The sequence below is a fragment of the Microcebus murinus genome, chromosome 23, assembly GCF_040939455.1.
Source record: "Microcebus murinus isolate Inina chromosome 23, M.murinus_Inina_mat1.0, whole genome shotgun sequence".
NCBI lineage: Eukaryota > Metazoa > Chordata > Mammalia > Primates > Cheirogaleidae > Microcebus > Microcebus murinus.
In genome coordinates, this window is record NC_134126.1 from 35116820 (window position 1) to 35140235 (window position 23416).

Sequence of the window (23416 nt, forward strand, 5' to 3'; positions counted from 1 at the left end):
TAGGGAGTTCATTATGCAGTAATAAAAAAATGAAATATTTTTTGGAATATGTTTGGAATATACTACTTGGGAATGATTTAACTAGTTGTTCTTTTGTTTATTTTACAGTTAATTACTGGGTGGCTACTATGTACTTTGTGATAAGTGTTGTAAGAAATAAAAATACAAATATATAATTACTGTCATCAGGATAGATAATAGGTGAGTAGGGGTGATAATGTTAAACACTAAATATAGATACTTTTGTATCACTTCTCGTCCTTCTGGCTAAGATCAAGTATAGATATTTTTGTGAAACTTTGGCTAAGATATGAACTTGTGCTATAGGAATTTAGAGGGAACACTGAGGTTCAAGGAAGGCTTTACGAGGGAGATCATATTTGAGTTAGGGCTTCAAAAAACAGGAATTGTAGTAGGTATTGGGTAGAGAGGAGTTTCTGTTGAAAGGAGCAAAAGGGTAACCATGTAGGAACAAGGGTTATATATTATGATAAGTAAATAGTCCAAATAGTAAGTGAAGGGGAGATAAATATGACAAAAGTTCAAGAAAAAAAATATTAGATCCAAATGCTAGAGTCTATAATTCTATATGTGCCAGTTTGCTAAAAACAAGGCACCCCAAAACTTAGTGGCTGGAAACAGTACAATTTGTTATTTTTCACAATTCTGTCTGTGGTTGATAACCAAGGCAGTTTTCTGCTGGTTTCACTTAGGCTAGAGTGTCGTGGCATTAGCCTAGCTCACAGCAACCTCTAACTCCTGGGCTCAAGCAATCCTCTTGCTTCAGCCTCCCGAGTAGCTGGGACTACAGGCATGTGCCACCGTGCCCAGCTAAATTTTTTTCTATTTTTAGTTGTTTGGTTAATTTCTTTCTGTTTATAGTAGAGATGGGGTCTTACTCTTGCTCAGGCTGGTCTCGAACTCTTGAGCTCAAGCAATCCTCCTGCCTCAGCCTCCCAGAGTGCTAGGGTTACAGGCGTGAGCCACCACGGCTGGCCCTGGCCTCACTTTTGATTACTCTTTCGACTGCTGAAATCTGATGGCCTGAGAGAAACTGGAGAATCCGAGATGGCTCCACTATTATTTCTGGCAGTTGGTGCTGGCTGTCAAGTGGGACATCTTGATTCTTTTCCACATGGCCTGTCATCATTCATAGTAGACTCTGTCTGCTCCTTTACATTATGGTGATCTCAGGGTTTCAAGAAAGCAAGAAAAAGAGCTACAAGGTTTCTTAAGGCCTAGGATCTGGAACCACATAGTGTCATTTCAACCATATATGTTGGTTAAAGCAAATCATTTGTGCAGCTCAGATTCAGTGACATAGAGACATAGACTTCTTCACATCTGGATGTGCAGAAAAATCATATTGCAAAAGGGAGATGAAATAGGGAGACTTGATTCATTGGCAGCTACTGTAATAATTATCCTACCAAGATTTAGAGAGTGTTCTTTACGCAGTTAGAATCCAGTGTTTTGGTTTGGTTTTTTCTTAACCTGAAACTGACATACCTAAGGTGTGTTTAAAGAACATAAACATGGCCATTATGTGTATGTTACAGTACAAGAAGGAGAGACTAAAGCCCAGGAAACACAGTAGGAAACTTTACTGGTAGTTCAGGTCTAGAAAATATACCTCTGAATTAGGAAATGTATGTCTTAACTATTGCCAAAGATTGACTTTTAATGTATAGTCAAGCAAAATGTAGTAAGCCCGCAACATTTGAATCATGAAAAATATGTTAATGAATTTTCTTCTCATTCTGTTTTCAAGTGAAGTATAAAAGATTTATGCATAAATTTTTTACATTCTCAGATATGTTATTTTAAATAAAATAACAAGACTTGATGCTACATAAATATGTATTGTTATGAAATTCTCTTCTTTGGTTATTTTAGGCTACATCTGAATGTTCTTATGATTAGTTTGGCAATATTACATGGGGGCAGCTGAAATATATGTATAAACACATGTAAATCAATTCATTGCTTTGGGTGTGCTTATCACCTGATAACTCACAAAAAATTTCTAAGCATAAAGCAAGGGAAATTTTACTGAACCATTTTGGAGACCTAGAGTAAAACAATAAAGGAAAAAGAAAAAGCAAAGAAACAAACAAAAAAACCCAAGTAGGTTTTTTCTTCAGAATTGAAACAATGACATGTATGGCACTTTCTCTCTTCTGTACCTATGTACCTACCCATCTACCTATTCTGTTCATCAGCTTATACTTCAACCTTTCAGAAAGCAAAAGAAAGATTAAAGACAATTGAATCTGTATGATATGTAACTTAGGTAAATAAGGAGATTATCTTAACAGTCTGGAAAAGGAATTTCTGGAATTTTAAACATTAAATATTACTTTATTTCTTCATGGTTGTCATAATTGAGCTGTGTGCTTGTGCACAGAAGCTGTAGTGAATGTCCAGAAGTATACACTGATTTTTTTGACAGTTTTATAAAAGTATAATAACACACTATAAAATTTACTCATTTTAAGTGTAAATTCAGTCATTTAAAATATATTTTCAGAGTTGTACAGTCATCACCACAATCCAATTTTAGAACACTTCCGTTACCACATTCCCACCATCAGTCCCATGCAACCACTAATCTGCTTTCTGTCTCTTTTCTGGATATTTCATGTAAACAAAATAATACAATATTTCATCTTTTGCATCTGACTCCTCTCACTCAACATGTTTTTGCAGTTTATCCAGGTTGTAACATATATCAGTACTTAGTTCTTTCACTTAATTTATTGAATGGTATTTCATTATTGTATTAGTCTGTGCTGCTATAACAAAATACCTGAGACTGGGTAACTTTTAAATGATAGGAATTTATTTATCAGAATTTTGGAGGCTGGGGAAGTCTAAGATCAAGGTGCCACAGGTTTAGTGTTTGTTGACGGCTTTCTCTTTGCTTCCAGGATAGCTCCTGTTGCTGTGTTGTCACATGGCAGAAGAGCAAAAGGGGCCTGGTAGTTTTCTCTAGCCCTTCTATCCTGGTTGCTAATCCTGTGGAGGAGAGCTCTGTTCCTCAGTGTGCTCCTTATCTGCTCCTTAATTAATGTGAATTAATCATCTCCTAAAGGCTAACCTCTTAATAGGTTGCATTGTGGATTTAAGTTTCAATATAAATTTTGAAGGGGACACATATATTGAAACTATTGCATTTCATCTCTGCCTCTCCCCCAAATTCACATCCTTTTTCACATCCAAAATATGTTTATTCTGTTTTAATAGTCCCCAAGGTCCTAACTTCTTCCAGCACCAAATTCAAAGTCTAAGTCCAAAGTCTCATCTAAATATCATTTAAATCATATGTGGGTGAGACTCCTGAGGCAAATTACTCTCCAGTTGTGAGCCTGTGAAATCAAATAAGTTGTGTGCCTCCAAAATATAATGATGAGACAGGCATAGGATAGAAATTCCCATTCCAAAAGGGGGAAAAAGGCAAGAAGAAATATGTAGTATGTCCTGAAAGGGTGAATGACCCAAAGGACAGATTTCACACACAGGCTATGTGGGAGCAACACGGCTGCTTTATTCACCCAGGTGCGAGTGGGCTGAGTCCAAAAAGAGAGTCAGCACACAAGGGGGTTTAGTGAGGGTTTTTATACACAGGGATAGCCAACTCCCTCCCACCTGTCCTGTTAAATTCTTTGTTTCTGGGCCAAACCGGCAGGTGAAGAATTGCTTCCTGCTACGTGGAGTTCAGATATTGCAGGGGACAGTGAGCTGTTTGTACAGCTGTTTGTAGTCAATTCTTCAAATAACCAACTCCTTTGCCCCAGTCGCATCCAGCCTTCTGCTCTGGCATCATCTTTATCAGGACAGCTAGGGAGGGATAGCCTTAATCTCTGTCAGGGAGGGAGGGGGAAGGAATACTTGATGCAGCTGTCTGTCATATGGAACAGAAGTATATTGTCTCACAACTCTGGAGCCTGGGAATTCCAAGATCAAGCTGCCAGCAATTGGTGAGGGCCTTCTTGCTACATCATAGTATGGCAAAAGGCATCACATGGTAGAAGGTCAAGAAGGAGACAGTACATAGGAGACAGAGGGAAAACTCACTTGTGGGAAACAGCATGAGCTCATTTATCATGGTGGAGTCTTTATAACTTAAACACTTCTTAAAGGTACCACCTCTTAATATTGGTACAAGAGCAATTAAATTTCAACAAGAGTTTGGGAGAGGACATTCATGCTAGATTTAGCAATTTCTGGTCTCTTTGTTTCCTTTACATGCATTCAGTGTCTTTGTGTATCATCCATGAAATTCAGTCTGTTAATTTTACATGTTATTAAAATATACTTTGTGATATATTGGCTACCATTTTTGGCTGTTAATGAAAATAAGACCAAATCTGCTTAATGTAGGAAAAAAGCATAAACATTATATTTTTCTGGAAAAAAATAATATTGTAAAATATAAGACCCGACCATTAAATCCTTTATGAAATGTACTTTAGCTTTCAAAAGAATAATGATGAGAAATAATGTGTCTGATTTGAAAGACTTAATTTTATTGCTTTTTTTTTTCTTTTTTTTTTTTTTTTTTTTTTAGCATTTGTGGGATCCAACATCTGGAACGAATAGGAAAGAAGCTGAATCTCTTTGATTCCCTTTATTTCTGCATTGTCACATTTTCTACTGTGGGCTTTGGGGATGTCACTCCTGAAACATGGTCCTCCAAGCTTTTTGTTGTTGCTATGATCTGTGTTGCTCTTGTGGTTCTACCCATACAGGTAAACACAACTATCTTAAATTTTATCAATAGAAATGTGCAAAGACTTATAAAGTTGAAGCATTGACATTTAATAAGAAATGCAGGATGGTTTATTTATCTAACAGGAACATATTAACAGATGCTATTACGTGTAATCAATCATATAAATTATATAGAAATGCTTTTTTTTTTTACATTTTATGAGAAACATTGAGGGTTTATTTCCCCTCCAGTGACATTGATAGCTTATATCGCACTTGAGTTTTTCAAGATACTTTATTTTAAATATAAGGTATTTAACTATATTAATTATAGTATAATATAGTTTTTATTTCTTTTTTTTTTTTTAAACACAGGATCTCACTCTGTCACCCAGGCTGGGTTGCATTGGCTCTATCATAGCTCGCTGCAGCCTTAAACTCCTGGGTTCAAGTTATTCCCCTGCCTCACCCTCCTGAGTAGCTGGGACTATAAGTGCACGCTACTATGCCGGGCTAATTTTTTTTTATTTTTTATTTTAGAGAGTAGCTTTTTGACTCTGGGCCTCAAGCAATCCTCCTGCCTTGGCCTCCCAAAATGCTGGGACTATAGGCATGAGTCACTGTGCCTGGCTGTGCCTAGTATAGTTTTTAATTATATGGCAGGTCAAAGAAATATATTTGTGAAAGATTGATTCCTCTTTGTTCTAGAAAATAAATCTAAAAATCATACACTGCATTGAATAAAAATTGATTGCTTATGTTGATCAACTAAAACAAAATCTGAACATGGTATATAAATATTATGTAGCATTTTAGAGAGGGAATGGGAGGTTGCAAAGGAACCACAATATATAATGGAATTAAAGACAAGTAGATGCAATCTCCAACACTTTCCTATAGTGCCCCCTGGGTGCCCATGTCTGGGCAGGTCAGAAACAGGAGGTGGTGACAGAATCATACTTGCCTTTTCCATTAAACAGCTTTGGCCACAGTGTATCTAAATATATCTTGTGTGAGTATAGAACCTACAACGCCTTCCTACTCCTATCCAATCACGCATGTTTTCCTTCCTGAAATCTCTCTCTTGCACCCTTCACTATCCTCAGGTATAGGCTGCTGTACAGCTAGAATGTGGCCTTGTGCACTATGGTGAGAGTATCTCTCATTGCAAGAGATGTGAGTAGAACTTGGCAGAGAATGTGAAGAAATGCCGAAGAGGCTTTTCTCCTTCGTTCAGCGCATGACTCATTGTCATCTACTGGACATAAAGCAGAGGCTGCACCCTCTCAGTGGCCTGTTATGATATAATAGCAATATCATGTTATAATAATATGTTTCCTTAGAGACTTGAAACCCCTGGAAGGCATTTGCAACCTCTGCCGAAGTCATACAAAAAGTCTGTTATTGAAGGAAACACTGATAATTCAAATGTCAGTGAGTTCCATCTAACAAATTGAATGTACCTAATAAACAATAGATGTATTATATTGATTTTTTAATTTTCATATCTGGTGTTTTTCATTCACATGTGGAAAATACATTATAGTTTGAACAGCTGGCCTATTTATGGATGGAGAGACAAAAGTCAGGTGGAAACTATAGTCGACATAGAGCTCAAACTGAAAAGCATGTTGTTCTGTGTGTCAGCTCACTGAAGATTGATTTACTTATGGATTTTTTAAATGAATTCTATGCTCATCCAAGACTACAGGTACATTTGGCTTATATTATGCACTATACTAGATCATACCTACTAACATATTGTCAAAGTCAATTAATGGATGGTGCAGGCTGCTTTGTGGAGGATTTTTATTTATACACTCAAATTTAGAAAGAGTAAATGAAGAACTACAAATATAACCAGGAACATAGAGAAAAAAAGAAAAGCTGAAGAAATACGCAGTACTTTGAGTTTCCTTCTGGATCTACATGAAAAGACAGATGGAATTATGTTAATGCTACAGAGAAAAATTTTCTTTGAATTAAAGGATTGCTTGTTCTTCCTTGGGTAGAGCATAAATGATATTTTTATGAAACAGTGAATTTTATGATAAAATATAATAAAACAATGAAGAAACCATTTCAATATCATTTGCTCATTTGAATACTGCAAAATTTTATCAAGTATTGCTAATGGAAATGTGGAAGTCTGGGAGTTTCACTTTTTCTTTTGTTTCCTGAAATGTAAATAGGTCCTATTTATAGTAGCAATAAATGACCAATAATTGGACAATAACTAGCTGAACTGAGAATATGAGTTCAGAAAAATCTCTCCATCTGTCTCTGCAGATAAAATCCTCAAATATTTCTTCCATTTGTCATGGTACTGGGCCAATGTAGATTTAGGTAATCTCCTTTTCTGCTTAATGTACTTAGTCCACTCCAAAGAGCAAAGAACTATTTGAAGGTAGTGCATTTCCTCAATAAATTTGTGTTAAGAAGTTGAATAATCCCAGCGATTAGGACATTGCTTGGCATATTTAATTATCCCTCCCTTATGAAACATAGAAACATTGATTTGTCAATCCTTTGGAGACTTTTAAAAATATTATATTTTCTGTTTTAAAACACCTAATTTGTAAATGATCTTTAAATTATATAATATCTTCTTTTATTTTCACATAAATTAATTTGCATTTTTTGAGGAACTGTATTTATTTCTGGTTTGTTTATTATTCACACTGAATAATTTCCAGTTTCCTTGTTATAACCCATTAAGAAAAGCTATTTGCTCGTTATAACCCATTAAGAAAAGCTATTTGGGGGAAATTTTGATCACACAGTAATTGACTTTGTCTGATATCAAATATAGAGAATTCTTAAAACTCCAAAAACTCTCAATAGATACATTTTAGAGTGATAAAATGGTGAATGTTTACCAGAGAATTTTAATTTTTGTAGATCAGTTGTTTCAAACCATTTCATCACTCAGAATACTTTTGCATTTTCTCCAAAGGACCATATAGTTTGAAATATTTTGAGCTCAACTCTTTAATTTACTTTGTCAGAATTTCAAATGTTTTTATGAATCCTTACCTGGTCAAATATTTATCAGAAATTGTGGTCATATTGTCAGTTGTGGTCAAAATTGTCAGTTCATAATAATATTACCAAATAATATAAATCACTATCACAGTTTTTGACTCTAAAAGCAACAACTTCAAGTACGAATTGACACTTAAATGCCTATTCTTGGTATTCAAAGTAGATTTTAGGATCAGCCTGTAGTTATAACTAAAAACTTCACAGGCTGGAAATGAGTGCCAAGTATAAATACAGATTACTTTCCTTTTATGGTACCAATAGGAATGAAATAAGGCAGGATGAATTTATTGATTTATGAGATTTTTGTATGTGTCAGTTATGTTTATTATAGCTCAGTTTTATTTACCATATGCCCAGGTATTAAATGTGAACTTTTATGTATTAGCAAGAGTTTATTTCAATTTTATCATATTTCATGATTTTCTTAGAAATTTTATTTGCCTATATTGTGTAACATAAAGCATTATTGTTTCTAATCCATTGCCCAATTTGTTTTGAATAGGATTATTATGTGGTGATTTTGTGTCCTACTGAAATGGATGTGCAAGTTCGAAGGGTGCTACAGATTCCAATGTGGTCCCAAAGGGTTATCTACCTTCAAGGGTCAGCGCTTAAAGATCAAGACCTGTTGAGAGCAAAGTAGGTATCCCTATCTTTTTCCATCTTGTAGCGTACATTTTTGATTGCTTTAATATCTTTTCTCTTCTCCAAATTTAAGCACTTTTCAGTGTTGGAGGATGTGTTTGTTAGTCTCACTGCTGGTCAAACTGAAAGGCTAAACATATAAAATCAGTGTGTTTGCTTCTCTTTCCTAGCCCCGTCTCAGGGCAAAGTTGTTCAGCAGACCGTGTCCAAACAACACGTTATGTGTGGCATGGTATAATTATCTTAAGCTGTCAGAGTAGGGCTGGAGGTATCCAGACTCACTGTTAGAGTGGTCTCCAAATCCCTGGATACTGTTTTTATTCCACAAATAAAAATCTTGGGAAAAACTTTATGTGTGAAACCAAAGCAGTGTGAGTCAAAGTTTAAATTTTAAAGAGTTTGCAATATGTACTGACCCAACAGCACTTATATTGCCGAGGGTCAGAAACAAAAGAGTCCCTGGGGGACAGAGGAATCAGAAAGATGACAGGTCTTACTTTGCTGCCCTCTTCTTTTTGTGCATGTGCCAGCCAATTTGGCTAAAGTGACAAAGTCTTAAATGTTTGTCACGGGTCATGGGGATTATACCACATGATCAGAGTGAGAGCACGGTTGGGCAGAGTGTGGACACCAGGGAATCAGGGAACCTGCAAAACAACATCCTTAGTTTCAGAAGCCAGAGGAAAAGCCTTAGCAGAAATGGTTTTGCTTGATATATTTTGCTGTTTTTAAAGTTTTAAATAATGTTTTCATGTTTGTCCTTGAGTTGTCCTGCATTGTTTTTTAGATTAAAAAATGTCCCCTATTGAATTTTATAGCATAAGGGCTTTTTATTGGTTTTTTTTTTCTGGATGGACTGAGTGTGGTCAGTAGGTATATATGTGTTTGTGCATGTTCTATGTGTGTGTGTGTGTATGTGTGTGTGTATAGGAGGTGATGGAAAGGAACCAAGGAAAAATAAAATGCTTTGTGAAACAGAATCCCAGGTTCCTTTTTGCTGCTTAATCCTGCAAGTGATGACTAGGTACCTAGTCAGGAACTCTGATGTTACTTTTTATTTATTAATATATATAATAATATCAATTTAACTGAGTTTTCTTCAATATTTTAACTTGTAAAACAAGAAAGTCACTAGAAACTACCAGGATATAATGAGTGGTACATAATTAAAATTAAGTTATTTTTGGTGGATTATATACTTTGTATATGCCATTGTTGTATATATGACAGTTCTACATACAGTTCTATAAGTCATCAGATTTTCCCAGCATCTCAAGTAAATACTGTCTTTAGGTGTTTGCTATTTGCTATCTATACTCATTATTTGGGTGGTCTAGAGGAATAGTTGCTTAGACACTGATATAATATGGATCATTATATTAATCTATATAGATAATCGATGTTCTAAATTTATTGTATAAGAGTTATTCTTTACAAAATAAGCATGAATAATGCCCATATTGTGTTCAGTATGAATTTGTGTCATAAATGAAAGCTTTTTTCTATCTGATAAATTAATCTGTGCTATTAGCATTAGCTATTAATATCTAGGCTAGATTCTATTTAGGATTAACACAGCTAATTTACTGTTAATAGTATTAAAATGATTTCTTAGCAAAAGCAATCACATTTACAAGAAGTATTCCTTCATTGGAATAAACAAAGAAGAGACTGAGGAAGAGAGGTAGCTGACTGGTAATACTCGAAAAGCTGAGTTAAGAAAGAAGTTAGAGTAACAGATTATCCATTTTTATGTTCATTTCTAATCCTAACTTCATATAAAAGATTTGGGATTTAATGTTAACTAATACATTCTTCAGCGCAATTCCCCATGCAAGGAACAAGGAGTAGGATTCTCCAAACAAGTTCCAAAGGTCAGTTGCATGAGTTTTGAATTGCTTTGTTGAAAATGTTTAGAGAATGTTATCCAATACTCATATTATCTTAATAACCATGGCGCAACATTTTTCCAGACCTGTTTGGTTTGGTCTAATTTCACAGACTTTTATCTTTCTTCTCCATAAAAAATATTTTTTTTGGAAAAGGTTTATTTCATCTTAGTGAGCCACAGAGATAAATCATGCCTTGTTTTGAAAATAAACATTCTTATGCTTTTAGAACATTATGTATCAAGCACTAAAATATACTATTTCTTTATCATTAAATTCAAAAATTATTGAACCTTAGCATGAGCGGAAGGGGTTTGGAACAAGATGATGAATCACCTCCAAGAAATATAAATATACAGTAGAATGTAACTTATGGATACTGAGCACCTCTGTTCGAGCTCTCTTAGTTTAATTGAGACATTATACTTAATATATAATTAACCATAAAATAAAGGCCAGTACCACCTCCTTAATTTAATAAAAGCATATATTAAAACATATATAATCATTAAAAAGTAAATAAAGTTTGGCTTTGTTTTTATTTCTCTCATAAATTCTTGAGGTATATAGACAACCCAACAATAACTTTTTTTGTTCAGAGTCCAATATAGTTATGATCTGCTAGAAATTCAACTTTCATTTAAGCTTAAGGATGCACATGGTATTCATGTACTTTTTGTGCAATATGTGGACTTAGCGTTGAAATTCTATTTTTAAGACAATATGTAGATATTTCAGTGTGTGATTATTTTGTTTTTCTGTCTGTATTTAGGATGGATGACGCTGAGGCCTGTTTTATTCTGAGCAGCCGTTGTGAAGTGGATAGGACGTCATCTGTAAGTTTCTAAAATCTCCTTTAGTAAGCCGTGCTTTCCACTTTAGAAATTTTTTAAATTTGGTTTCATAAAATCTGCCAACATTAAAAATGAGTGACCTTAAAATTTTAATAAAGGGAAACAAATAGTGCTTAACTATCTTTGCCATAACATAAGAATAGTTGCCTCATTGATTGTGTCAACATAGTGTTTTTGAAGTAGTTTCTATAAATCATCTAATTTTCTGGCAGTCACAATGAAAAGAGTCCTACATAAACAGAACAATAACATTTTCTGTTAAATATGTGCTATCATATGCAATTTTGTGAAAGTGGCCTCAATTTTCTCAACTCTAAAACAAAACAGATGGATTAGGCAGCCTACATTAGAATCAATTGGAGAGTTTCTAAAAAATATGCTTTTGTGAATATTCTATTCAGGATATCTCAAACAGGAATCAGGAATCTGTATATTTTAAAAAGATCCCCAAGTAGTTGTAAAACACATCTCTGTTTGGTAATTTTGGCTTATATCATCTCTATAATGTACTTTTTAGATCTAAAGTTCTATTAAGATTTAACTAAATTGAAAATAAATTATAAATTATAACTATTTTTTAAAAAGTGTTTTGTTATTTTTAAAAATTGCTTTTTTTTATGTTACCTCCTGCGTTTCTAAGCCAGTGAGTCCATTTCTAGCCATATCTGGGGTACATGAACAAATGAGAACACATGGTGCCTTGAGATTAGGGAAAAGGCAAAATGTGCATAGATCTTTCAGGTACATGATCTGTCATTTTTTGGAGCATCTAATAGGCATGTTCTGTTACATTAATTTAGGACTAAATGTGGCAGGCTCTTTGTTATCTTCATGGTAATTTACCTAAACTTCTTTCTCAGTTTTAAAAATTTTGAACCAACTTTCTCATCCTTCATTTGGAGAGGGCTGCTATGATTTGAGTTGTGTCCCTACAAAATTCGTACGCTGAAATCCCAACTCAACTTGCAGTATATGGAGATAGGTCTTGATAGAGGTAATCCAGTTGTAATGAGTTTATTAGGGTGGGCTATAATCCATATGACCAGTATTCTTGTAAACAGAGAAAGTTTAGAGACAGACATGTGTAAAGGGGTAATCTCCTGTGACCATGAAGACAGCTATCTACAAGCCAAAACAGAGGCCTGGGACAGATTCTTCCCTCACAGCTCTTAGAAAGACTCAACGCTGCCAACATCTTGACTTCAGATTTCTAGCCTCCATAACTGTGAGAAAAATTTCTATTGTTTAAGCCATCTAGTTTATGGTTCTTTGTTATGGCAGAAAACTAACAGAAGGGCACAAGAGCAAACAAATGATTGGAACACTTCTAAAATGTTTCTTTTTAAAATATATATTTAAAAATATATATCTGTTCTTCTCCACAGTTACTGCTTAATTTCAGTCTAGACCCTCCTTGGTTCATTTAAATGCTATTTCAATAGTTTCTTAGGAGCTCCAAACATATTTATTGAAGAAATGGATTTGAACTGAACATAATCTTGTGTTTCTGTAATTATTTGACTTACATAATTGTGAATCTTGTGCCTCTCAAGTGGTAACTTGGTTTTAAAATACTTGCAGTCTTGTAGCATGTATAAATGTCTATCTGTAACAAAGGACATATAAGCATTAGGCAATAAATACATAATGTCTGCTTGAAGACCCTTTACAATGTGGATTTGGAAGCTTTCAGTTAAACGAATGCATTCCATTTTCTCCTGAAACTCTACTAAACCGACAAGAAATGAATAAAAAGATTTATAGCCATAAGGACAAAGGGTTTGGTAGATGAGACAATACTAATAGAATTTTGGAAGCTAGAAAGCAGATGGATGAATGGCAACTGACTTAACAAGGAAGAAAGTTAAATTTTAAGTTGAAAGAGGAAGCAAATTAGAAGCAGGCTGCTTTTTGCAACAGAACTTCAAGAGTCTCAGAATATAGAGGCACCAGATGCTTCTGCAAGTAAGGTTATACGTAGGACTAAATATATGAATAGTAGTTAAAAGTTTGTAAGAAAAGTAGATTTCCTGAACCCCTCTACATCTCCATTGCTGATTACTTCCCCAACCTTGGTAAAAGAGGCTTACTATCTAGAGAATCTGATCCAGGGATACCCTCCACTCAGAGCCACTAAGTGCAGTTAAGTGTCCAGGGACCATGCTAAAATTAAGGAAATTAGGAGCAAGTTGCCTCACTGAATGTGAGATACTTCTCCCAAATGGCTTTGAGAACCCTTATAGCCAGGTACACATCTCTATCAACACAAGATTGGAGACGTTTTCTTTGGGAAAATGGTACTCCATGAAAGAAAATGCCTTATTTCTTTCTATGTATCTATCTATCTATCTATCAAAGTGTGTGCACATCTGTGTGTGTGTGTTTATGTACACACTTATAAAGTTTGGTGTTCCCAAGTGCAATATCAAAGATTAATCACCCTATAGTAAAATCCAAACAAGCTCTTGGCATTCACTCAGGTCCCAACATCTTTTGAGTGTATCACTCCTATATGTGTTCAGACATCAGGGATCACTAGACATTTGAGGAAATTTCTAACAAGAACAAGAAAGAACAAATGAAAACAAACAAAAACATATGGGAAGAGGAACTCAGTAAATAAGAACACCACTATATATAATTATGGGAGAAGAAATCAATATTAAAATATATATTTAATAAATATCTTCAAGTAACATGAGAAAATTGTACATAAACAAAACAAGAATAGTAGACTAGACGATACAGCAAAGCAAGAAACATGTATTGAACCTAAAAGAGCTCCTGGAAATTAAATATAAGGTAACAAATGAAAAATTGAATAAAAGACCTAGAAGATAAACCTAATAACATTGGAAGAGTGAAGATGAATAAAAAGAACAATAAAACTAAATAATGGAAAAGAAGAGTCAAAAGGTGAGAAAATTAGAGGAGTTATTAGGGAGAAACAATATTTCTATAATAGGGATCTAAAAAAGAAATTCTAGAAAACAGTGAGGGAGAATATTATCAAAGCTATAATATAAACAAATTTTCCAGACCAAAATCATCAAATTGAGAGGGCCTACCTATTACAGAATAAGGACTGGGAAAGATCTATGCTGGTCGGAGAGAAGGAGATAAAAGCCAAAACAAGGAGTAGAAGGAAAATGAAGAAGAGGAATAGTAGGAGAAAAAGAAGAAAATATTCAAAACTAAGGATGGAGTATCAGAATGTCTTCAGGCTTCTCATCAGTAATACTAGAAGTCATAAGACAATGCTTTCAAAATTCTAAAGGAAAATATTTTTTCACTTAGAATTCTGTATCCCAGCAAAATTTCAGTCAAATAAGGAGAAAAAAGTTATAGATATTAAAGATTTCAAAAAATACACAACTCTCAGAAAGCTGCCAGAAGATGTGTTTTACCAAAAATAAGGAATGAGTGAAGAAAAGGTAGACTTGGCATCCAGCACAGAAGAAAGAATGGGAATTCCCAGGTGATGATGAAAGCAGATCCTAGGGTCTTACGCCAGCAGCTGAACAGCAGGCTTGGAGTGCAAACAGACCACAACAGAGTAGAGAGCTTCAGGAGGGTGCCTCGGGGAAAAAGGTGAATTTGCCGTTACCTGATGTGGTTGAATGTATTAAAAGGAGATTTCCACTTCTGGGCAGATGTTTTGGGCTGAATTGTGTCTGTCCCAGATTCACATGTTGAAGCCCTAGCCCCAGATACAGTGCTTTTAAATAGGTAATTAAGTAAAAATGAGGCCATTAGAGTGGACCCTAATCCAATATGACTAATGTCCTTATAAGATGAGGACATTAGAACATATAGAGAGACACCAGGGGTGCACGTGAACAGAGGGCAAACATGTGAAGAGGGAACAAAATGACAACTTTCTGCAAGCCAATATCAAGGCTTCAGTGGAAACCATTTCTACCAGAACCTTGCCTTAATTCCAGCCGCCAGAACTGTGAAAAAATAATTTTCTGTTGTTTAAGTGACCCAGAATGAGGAATTTTATTGTGGCAGCCCAAGCAGACTAATATAATAGATTTTGAATTAGTGATGAGTGGTTAGAAAACAAAAGGACCAAAAAAAGACAACTATAGAGGAAAACAGATCACTCAAAATTAGAAATATAATTATAGCGCTCACCATACTGTACTATGAAAAAAGTCATCATAGTATCAACACTGAAGGTTGATTTCATTAAAATTATCAAACTATAGTCATGTGCCACATAATGACATTTCAGTCAGTGATGGACCATGTATGTGGTGGTCCTATAAGATTATGATGGAGTTAAAAATCCCTATTGCCTAGTGACTTCATAGCCATTGTGACTTTGTAGTGCAATGCGTTATTCACGTTTGTGATGATGCTGGTCAAGAGCAATGGGCTGTATCATACAGCGTGGCGTGTGGTAGTCTATACCACCTAGGTGTGTGTAAGTGCACTCTGATGTTTGCACAATAACAAAATCGCCTAATGATGCATTTTGTCAAGTGTCACATGACTTGCATACTCAAAAGAAGGGGGAAGGGAAATTGAGGGCATTAACAAGAAAGTTATACTCTTCTATTCCCCAATAGGATGCCAGTAGATAATATTTTAAATATAAAAATCAAGAAACAGTAATAAAAGCATATTTAGAAATATAGAAACAAGTAGGAGAATACCCAGTTTTAGGGTGATAAAGTGACAGTGTGGAGTAGAAATATGATGTGAGAGTTAGGAGGCTACTCTTATGTGTAATGGAACTTGTAGAATTATTATTATTTGTCTTTTTAAACTGGGTGCATGTATAGTATTTTTAATTATGTGGGATTTGGAATATGTCTTTATCTAAGGGGGGAAAACATTATTCTAAAAAATGAGCCTTCCTTTGTGAGAAGGTGTAAGATTCTTCTTCATATCAGCATCCATGTAACCCTTAAGATGCCAGTAAAATCATGGGTAAATTTGCAGTTGAACTGCATGTTTTTACATACTTATATATTTTTAAATTCAACTTTCATCCAAAATTCTGATTAAATTATTCTGTTGTATTCATACTTAAATGGTTCAGGAGTGGATCCAAGGCATGCCAAATGAAGCCTAATAAAATAGGTAGCACTCAACAGCTGTTATACTTTTGAAAAACAATTCAGTGGAACAGGTAGCATACTATAACTGAAAGATTTAGCAGAATAGCAAGGGATCAGTAGGTACAGTAGTCTCCTCTTTATCCACAGGGAATACTTTCCAAGATCCTCGAGTGGATATGCAAAATGGCCGATGGTACCAAATCCTATATATACTATGCATAAATTTCTTTTTCCTTTTTCACGATTTCATGGGTGGAAGACTTGATCTTACCACGGGTCTTAGCAACATCAGCATACAATTTTTTTCTTTCTTTATTAAGAAAAACGCACTTACTGTAATTAAGGTCTTTTATTAAGTCAAGACCTTTCACCTTTCACTTAAAGGAAGCACTTGATGGCTTTTGTTATATTCTAATTGCCATCATCACTATTCTTACCCTTTGGAGCCATTGGATGAAATAAGGGTTATTTGAACAAAAGTACTTCAGTACTGTGACAGTCAATATAATAATTGATACAGCTACTAAATGACTAATGTGGAGAACATATACAGTGTGAATATGCTGGACAAAGGGATGATTCATGTCTCTGGTGGGATGGGGTGGGACAGGGCGGGATTTCATCATGCTACTCAGACTGCATGCAATTTAAAACTTATAAATTGTTTGTTTCTGGAATTTTCTATTTAATATTTTTGGATTGAGGTTAACACAGGTAACTGAAACCTGCGAAAGCAAAACAGGGTAGATAACGAAGGGACTATTATATAGGGAAAGCAGGTAAATCCTTAAAAACCCAGTAGGAAAGTTAGTATCAGAATTAGGGCATCTTGAACAAAGGGACAAGAAGGGAGTATCACTGGGTCCTGGTAACTCAATGGCATTTTAGGTCTTGATACACAGAAAGAGTATAGAAGAAAAACAAATGTTCATGAGTGGCACTAAATATACACTATTCTCTGCCTCTTTGGCAAAGGCTGTAGAGTCTCTGAACTGTCTTATGTTAGGGTGTACAGGGACTCATGGAAGTGTCTACAGCCCTGAGAGAGACAAAAACTTTCTGGGACTTGGTTATAAAATAGAAGGCAGACTAGTTTGCTCCTATCTGGGCACACCAATAGGCTATCATCATTCATCTTTGTTATCAATAGGCTATTATTATCCATCTTTACATATAGGTGGGAACAATGATCGAAATAAAGAAGATATAGACAATTTGTGCATTATGCTAAGTGTCTAACAATGTTAGCCTAGAAGACCTACATTGCTTGATGGTGAGTATTCTCCCATATTACATATTATTTCTCAGGAAGGATCTGGCGTAGCTGCTGTTGCAAAGAATACTGTGGTATTCTTACACAGAGATTGGTTAAACAAGTCCCACAATCCACAGCCCTCCTCCTCCAGCGTTTGGCTTAAAACCAGTCAGGAGAGTTGAAATCTTTACTCTTTGATTCCTCAAAGGTTAGTAAATAAATCTTTTCTACAGTTGGCAAAATATCTAGGTCAACTTGTTTTGTTTATATCATTTTATAGAAACCATATGGTGAATACATGAGTGCTTGCTTGGTCAAGACAAATTATTTTAGTAGCCTCTCCCCAAGTAAGTTGTTCTGTTTGGGAGGTAGGTGGATGAAGAGTATAAGTATTTCCTCCTTTATGATTATCCAGTCCTGCTATAATTTAATCATCCCACTTGCAGTAAACCTTCCTTGTGTCTTCAATTAGAGGAAATGAACTTTTTTGACTTTTGTCCTTAATATGATCAAGTCAGCTTCACTCTCATTTTCACTTGTGGCCAGTGTGCAGGGAGTGTCTTGAGAGGGCCAGGAAGCCTGGAATTATGATGTTTTCTCACCCGATGTAATGAACTTCAACTTGGCTAAGGATTGTCAAGCCTCCCTAATTTTTATCAAGGTCATTCACAATAAATAATTGAATGACTTGGAAAAATTATAGAGAATTGTTTGGGGAAATTCTCTCTCCATTCTACAAAGCATAACAAAAAAGCTCATTCCTAGGCTACATACTCTTCAGCATGGGTTACAAATTGTGTTGAAACCACTATTGGATAGTAAGACTAAACATGTATGATTATATTTTACTGGCACAGTTAAGTATAATAGCAAAGGAAAATTTTTTACTTTGTTTTAAAAAGTGACCCAAAATATAAGAATACAGAGTTCAACAATATTGAACTTTGGAGAAATATTTGTAAAACAGATAAGATTGAGCAAAATTCTTTTACTTTCCTTAGCCTCAATTCCAAAGATAAATATATGAAATTAACTAGTGAAATGCTTATGATTACTTAAGGAAGGCACAATTTAAACTAAATTTTAAAATGTTTGTTTCTAGACAGAACATTTCCAAAAATGAATTTTTAATAGATTAGTTTTATTAGTATTTGAAGTATTTTCCACCTGTATGCATACCTGAATCAGGAACATCTGTTGCATATAAAAAATGCATTTTTAAAATCTATATAGCTGAATTGTTGATATTAGGCATAATTTTGAAGAAATTTTCCTCATTGTGGTTCTAAATCATTCTAACATATTATGAAACTTTTCTATTCATATTATTTTCCTTAATACACCATAACTTTTGAGAAATATTGACTGTGCAATAGTTTTGAAAAGTGCATATTCAGCTGTTATTTTTGAGTTTATAAAATTAAATGAATATATTCTTTTGTTTTAATGATAACAGTTTAATAACTAGGCAAATCCTACCAATCCTAGAATTGGTTTGTGTACATTTTTCTGATTGGAGGGAGAGGGGATTTCTGAATAACATCAAAATGAAAATATTAATAGGCTTTATAAATACTCTGCTTTGGAATTAACAATATTTTATAAAAATAAATGTATGTCTATATAAAATCTTGTATTCTTCGTTAAAAATCAGTGGGTAATCATGAATTTAAAAGCATCATAGCAGCTGCCTCAATACATTTTTCGTCTCTATATTGAATGATCAGAATCATTTTAAAGAATCATAAAGGGTAGCTTCACTGAGGTCAAAATTTTTTCTGATTATTATAGATTAATGTTATTTAAAAAGAATAAAGAATATGATATGTGCTTTTTTTTTTTTTTTTTTTTGAGACAGAGTCTCACTTTGTTGCCCAAGCTAGAGTGAGTGCCGTGGTGTCTGCCTAGCTCATAGCAACCTCAAACTCCTGAGCTCAAGCAATCCTACTGCCTCAGCCTCCCGAGTAGCTGGGACTACAGGCATGTGCCACCATGCCCGGCTAATTTTTTTTTTCTATATATATTAGTTGGCCAATTAATTTCTTTCCATTTATAGTAGAGATGGGGTCTCACTCTTGCTCAGGCTAGTTTTGAATTCCTGACCTCGAGTAATCCACCCGCCTCGGCCTCCCAGAGTGCTAGGATTACAGGCGTGAGCCACCGCGCCCAGACTGATATGTGCTTTTAAAAGAAAATGCCCAGTGTTTTTCTTAATATGAAAACATTTAAAGATTTATAACATGATAATACTAATTTCTGCAAAAATCTTGCATTGGGGGGGGGATTGAGAGTTTCAGTCAACATTCTTATATTGGTATAAATATTTTAGCTCAATTTTTAAGTCCATTTAATAAAAAATGGAAAAAAGGAGCCAAGCATTTGGCATTTATCAAGTAGCTTTCATATGGTTATACATTTTGTGTGCATTATGCCATTTAATACCACAGTTGGTTCATAGATGAGAGAAGCAAGGCTCAGAGCTGTTAATCAGATTTCTCAGAGTGGCAACGTCTGGATTCTGCCCAGGTCAGTCTGCCTCCAAAACCCCTTCTTTTACAACAGACTGCTCCCCATGGTTATAATAGCTTACTATTGAAATTACATACACATTTGTAAATAAAAGTGATTCCACAATTTAAAAATTATAATCAGAATAACAAATATTAATATACACAGTTTCAGGCATCAACCATTCTGCTCCTTCCCATTCTTAGTCTATCCCTTAAAAGAATATATTATTCACTTTGTAGATCTACCATTTGATCCAACAATCCCATTACTGGGCATACCCAGAAGAACAAAAGACATTCTATAAAAAAAGACGTCTGCATTCAAATGTTTATAGCAGCACAATTCACAATTGAAAGATGTGGAAACAACCCAAGTGCCCATCGATATATGCATGGATTAATAAAATGTGGTATGTGTATACCATGGAGTACTATTCAGCTATAAGAAACAATGGTGATCTGGTACCTCTTGTATTTTCCTGGATAGAGCTGGAACCCATTCTACTAAGTGAAGTATCCCAAGAACAGAAAAATAAGCACCACATGTACTCACCATCAAATTGGTATTAACTGATCAACACCTAAGTGCACATATAGGAATAACATTCATTGGGTGTCTGGCAGATGGAAGGGGGGATGGGTAAATACACACATAATGGGTGCAGTGCATACCATCTGGGGGATGGGCACACTTGAAGCTGAGTTTGGTGGGACAAGTGGAATATATGTAACCTTAACATTTGTACTCCCATAATATGCTGAAATAAAAAAGAAAAAAAACTAAAAAAAAAGAATTTATTCACTTTGCATAAATTAAACTATTAATATAATATTTATTTCTGCTTGTGAAAAGATGACATTTGCTTCCCTGTTTTTTTCCTTCAGCCTTCTTTCACTCTCGATTTTCCAATTTTGGTCTTTATCAGTTATATTTTTGCATTCGAAAACCGATACCATTTACTTTTGTTCTATAAACAAAATGAAATCTTCTGTAATTATCTACTGATTGACTCCAAGTGTTCAACATCGTAAACGTTTAGAATTGTGTCACTATGTGCATATTGTTCATTAAAGATCCAGTGATCATTTTGATTTCATTTTCTTTTTCTTCTTATGAGTTGCTTTCTCTTTGACAATGCTGCAAATTTTCAAAATCAGCTGTACATTTTAGGCATCTGAGTACATTTTTGTGTGAGGATAATTTATTTATAGATCTACTCTTGGCCACTTACTATTCTATCATACATAGATTTGTGTTTACACTGTCATAAGTTTACTTGCCTTAGTCCTGCAGTCTCCACCCCCTGGGCTGCTCCCAGCACTGGTCTGTGACCTGTCAGGCCATGCATCACTGCCTGAGCTCCACCTGCATCCCCATCCCCTCAATCCGTGGAAAAATTGTCTTCCACAAAACTAGTCCCTGATACAACAAATTATGTTAATTAACAAATTTACAGGAGGCTAATTGGCATAGTTTGTTGCATCCCACTCAGACCTGAGCATAGTATTTCATTTAAGAAAAAAAAAGTGCCCCAATATAACATTCTCATTTTAAAAACTATTCCCTTTTTTCTGTATTTATTATGTACCTTGTGGCCCAGCACTGACATACCCGCTGAATATGCAGTTATGAACATAGCAGTTAAAAACATTCTGCTCTCATGGAGCTTATCTTCTAGTAGAAGTGATGTCAATATACTAATTAAGTAAAAGTATAGAATGTTTGATAGTGTAAGTGTTAAGGAAAGAATACTGGGGAACAGACATCTGGAATGTTGGGAAAGGCAGACATTTTAGGTTGAATCATGAATTAAAAAATTTTAAGATTAACTTGAAATATAGCCATAAAGTTCATTAGTTATTAAGGTAGAAAATACATCAGGCATTATGTACTCATCTCATTATGGTATGTTTACGGTAGCTTTTACTTTAAACCACTTTTCCTCCTATAGATATTACCTATTCTTTCTCCTTTTTATGTCTAACTTAAAACAAAACAAAACAGTTTTCACTATTCCAACTTTATGACCTCCTTAGACCCTTGCATTCTAATACTGAAACTCTTCTTTTCAAGAATGTCAGGAGTACACTAGTGGAGGTCATTTTTTATTGGTACCTTAATTGTTTGCCCTGCTTTGTTCGATTATCACTGGTGCCTTTTTTCTCCTGTATGATAATCCCTTCACTCGCATTTGCGCTTCACACTCTTTGGAGAATTTCCTTTTACCTCTTAGGGCCATTTCTTTTCATTTTCTTTTAAAGCCTCCTCCCTCCTCTTTTTTTTTCTTTTTCTTTTTGCTCTGTCACCCAGGCTGGAGTGCAGTGGTGTGACCATAGCTCACTGTAGCCTGGAACTTCTTCTGGGCTAGAGCAATCCTCCCACCTTAGCCACCTGAATAGTTGGGACTAGAGGCATATGCCACCAGCCCTAGCTAAGTTTTTTCAGCAAAAAATGTCTTATAGAGAGGGGCTCTCACTATGTTTCCCAGACTGGTCTTGAACTCCTAGCCTCAAGCTATCCTCCCACCTTGGCCTCCCAAAGTGCTAGCATTACAGGTTTGAACCACTCTGCCTGCCTTCCTTTTTAATATTTTAAATAATGAATAATTCCCAGGGTACTTTCCTTGGGACACTTTTCACTTGATTCTCTGTACTTCTTCTTGGACAGTATAACCGACACCCAAGGTTAAATCATGAGCTGTATGGGTTAAATTGTGTCCCTAGGTTTGTTGAAGTCCCAAACCTTAGTAGCTCAGAATGTGATGTTATTTGAAAATAGAGTGGTTATAGAGATAATCAAGTTAAAATAAGGTTGTCACGGTAGGTCTCCTGCCATGAATATGGTGTGATATGAATGGTGTCCTTATAAGAAGGGAGAATTTGGAGACAGAAACATAAGGAGTGAATGCCATGGGAACATGAAGAGGACCATCTTTAAGCCAAGTAGAGAGGACTATAAAAGATCCTTTTGCCACAGCCCTCAGAAGGCACCAATCTAGCGAACACTATGATTTTAGATTTCTGACTTCCAGAATAATGAAACGATAAATTTCCATTGTTTAAGCTTTCCAGTTTTCAGTGCTATGTTACAGCAGCCAAAGCAAGCAAATACAGATATTAGTACTGGAAGAAGGATACTGCTTTAACAAATAGATAAAAATAATGGAAGTGTCTTTGGAACTGGGTAATGAGTGAAGGATGAATGAGTTTTGAGGTGAAGAATAGAAAAATCCTAGATTGCTTTGAAAAGATTGTTGGTAGAAATACTGATGTTAAAGGGAATTCGGTAAGGTTTCAGAAGGAAAAGAGGAGAGCTATAGAGAAAGCTTCTATTGTCCTAGAGAATAAATCTAGAATATGTATATATCCTCATGAACAGAATCCTGGTAGAAATATGAATCTGAAAGGTACTTCTGATGAAGTCTCATATCTG

At 35.0% G+C, this 23416-nt stretch overlaps 1 protein-coding gene across 6 annotated transcripts in view; it reads left to right on the forward strand.

Moving 5' to 3' along the window:
• Positions 1–23416, forward strand: part of KCNT2 (potassium sodium-activated channel subfamily T member 2) — a 323447-nt gene that overhangs the window by 146497 nt on the left and 153534 nt on the right. For all 6 annotated transcript variants that reach the window (XM_075996993.1, XM_012743486.3, XM_012743496.3 and 3 more), the window contains 4 exons: positions 4571–4751; positions 6260–6424; positions 8261–8397; positions 11065–11128. In XM_075996993.1, coding sequence (XP_075853108.1) covers positions 4571–4751; positions 6260–6424; positions 8261–8397; positions 11065–11128 — 547 coding nt within the window. The remainder of the gene's footprint in view (positions 1–4570; positions 4752–6259; positions 6425–8260; positions 8398–11064; positions 11129–23416) is intronic.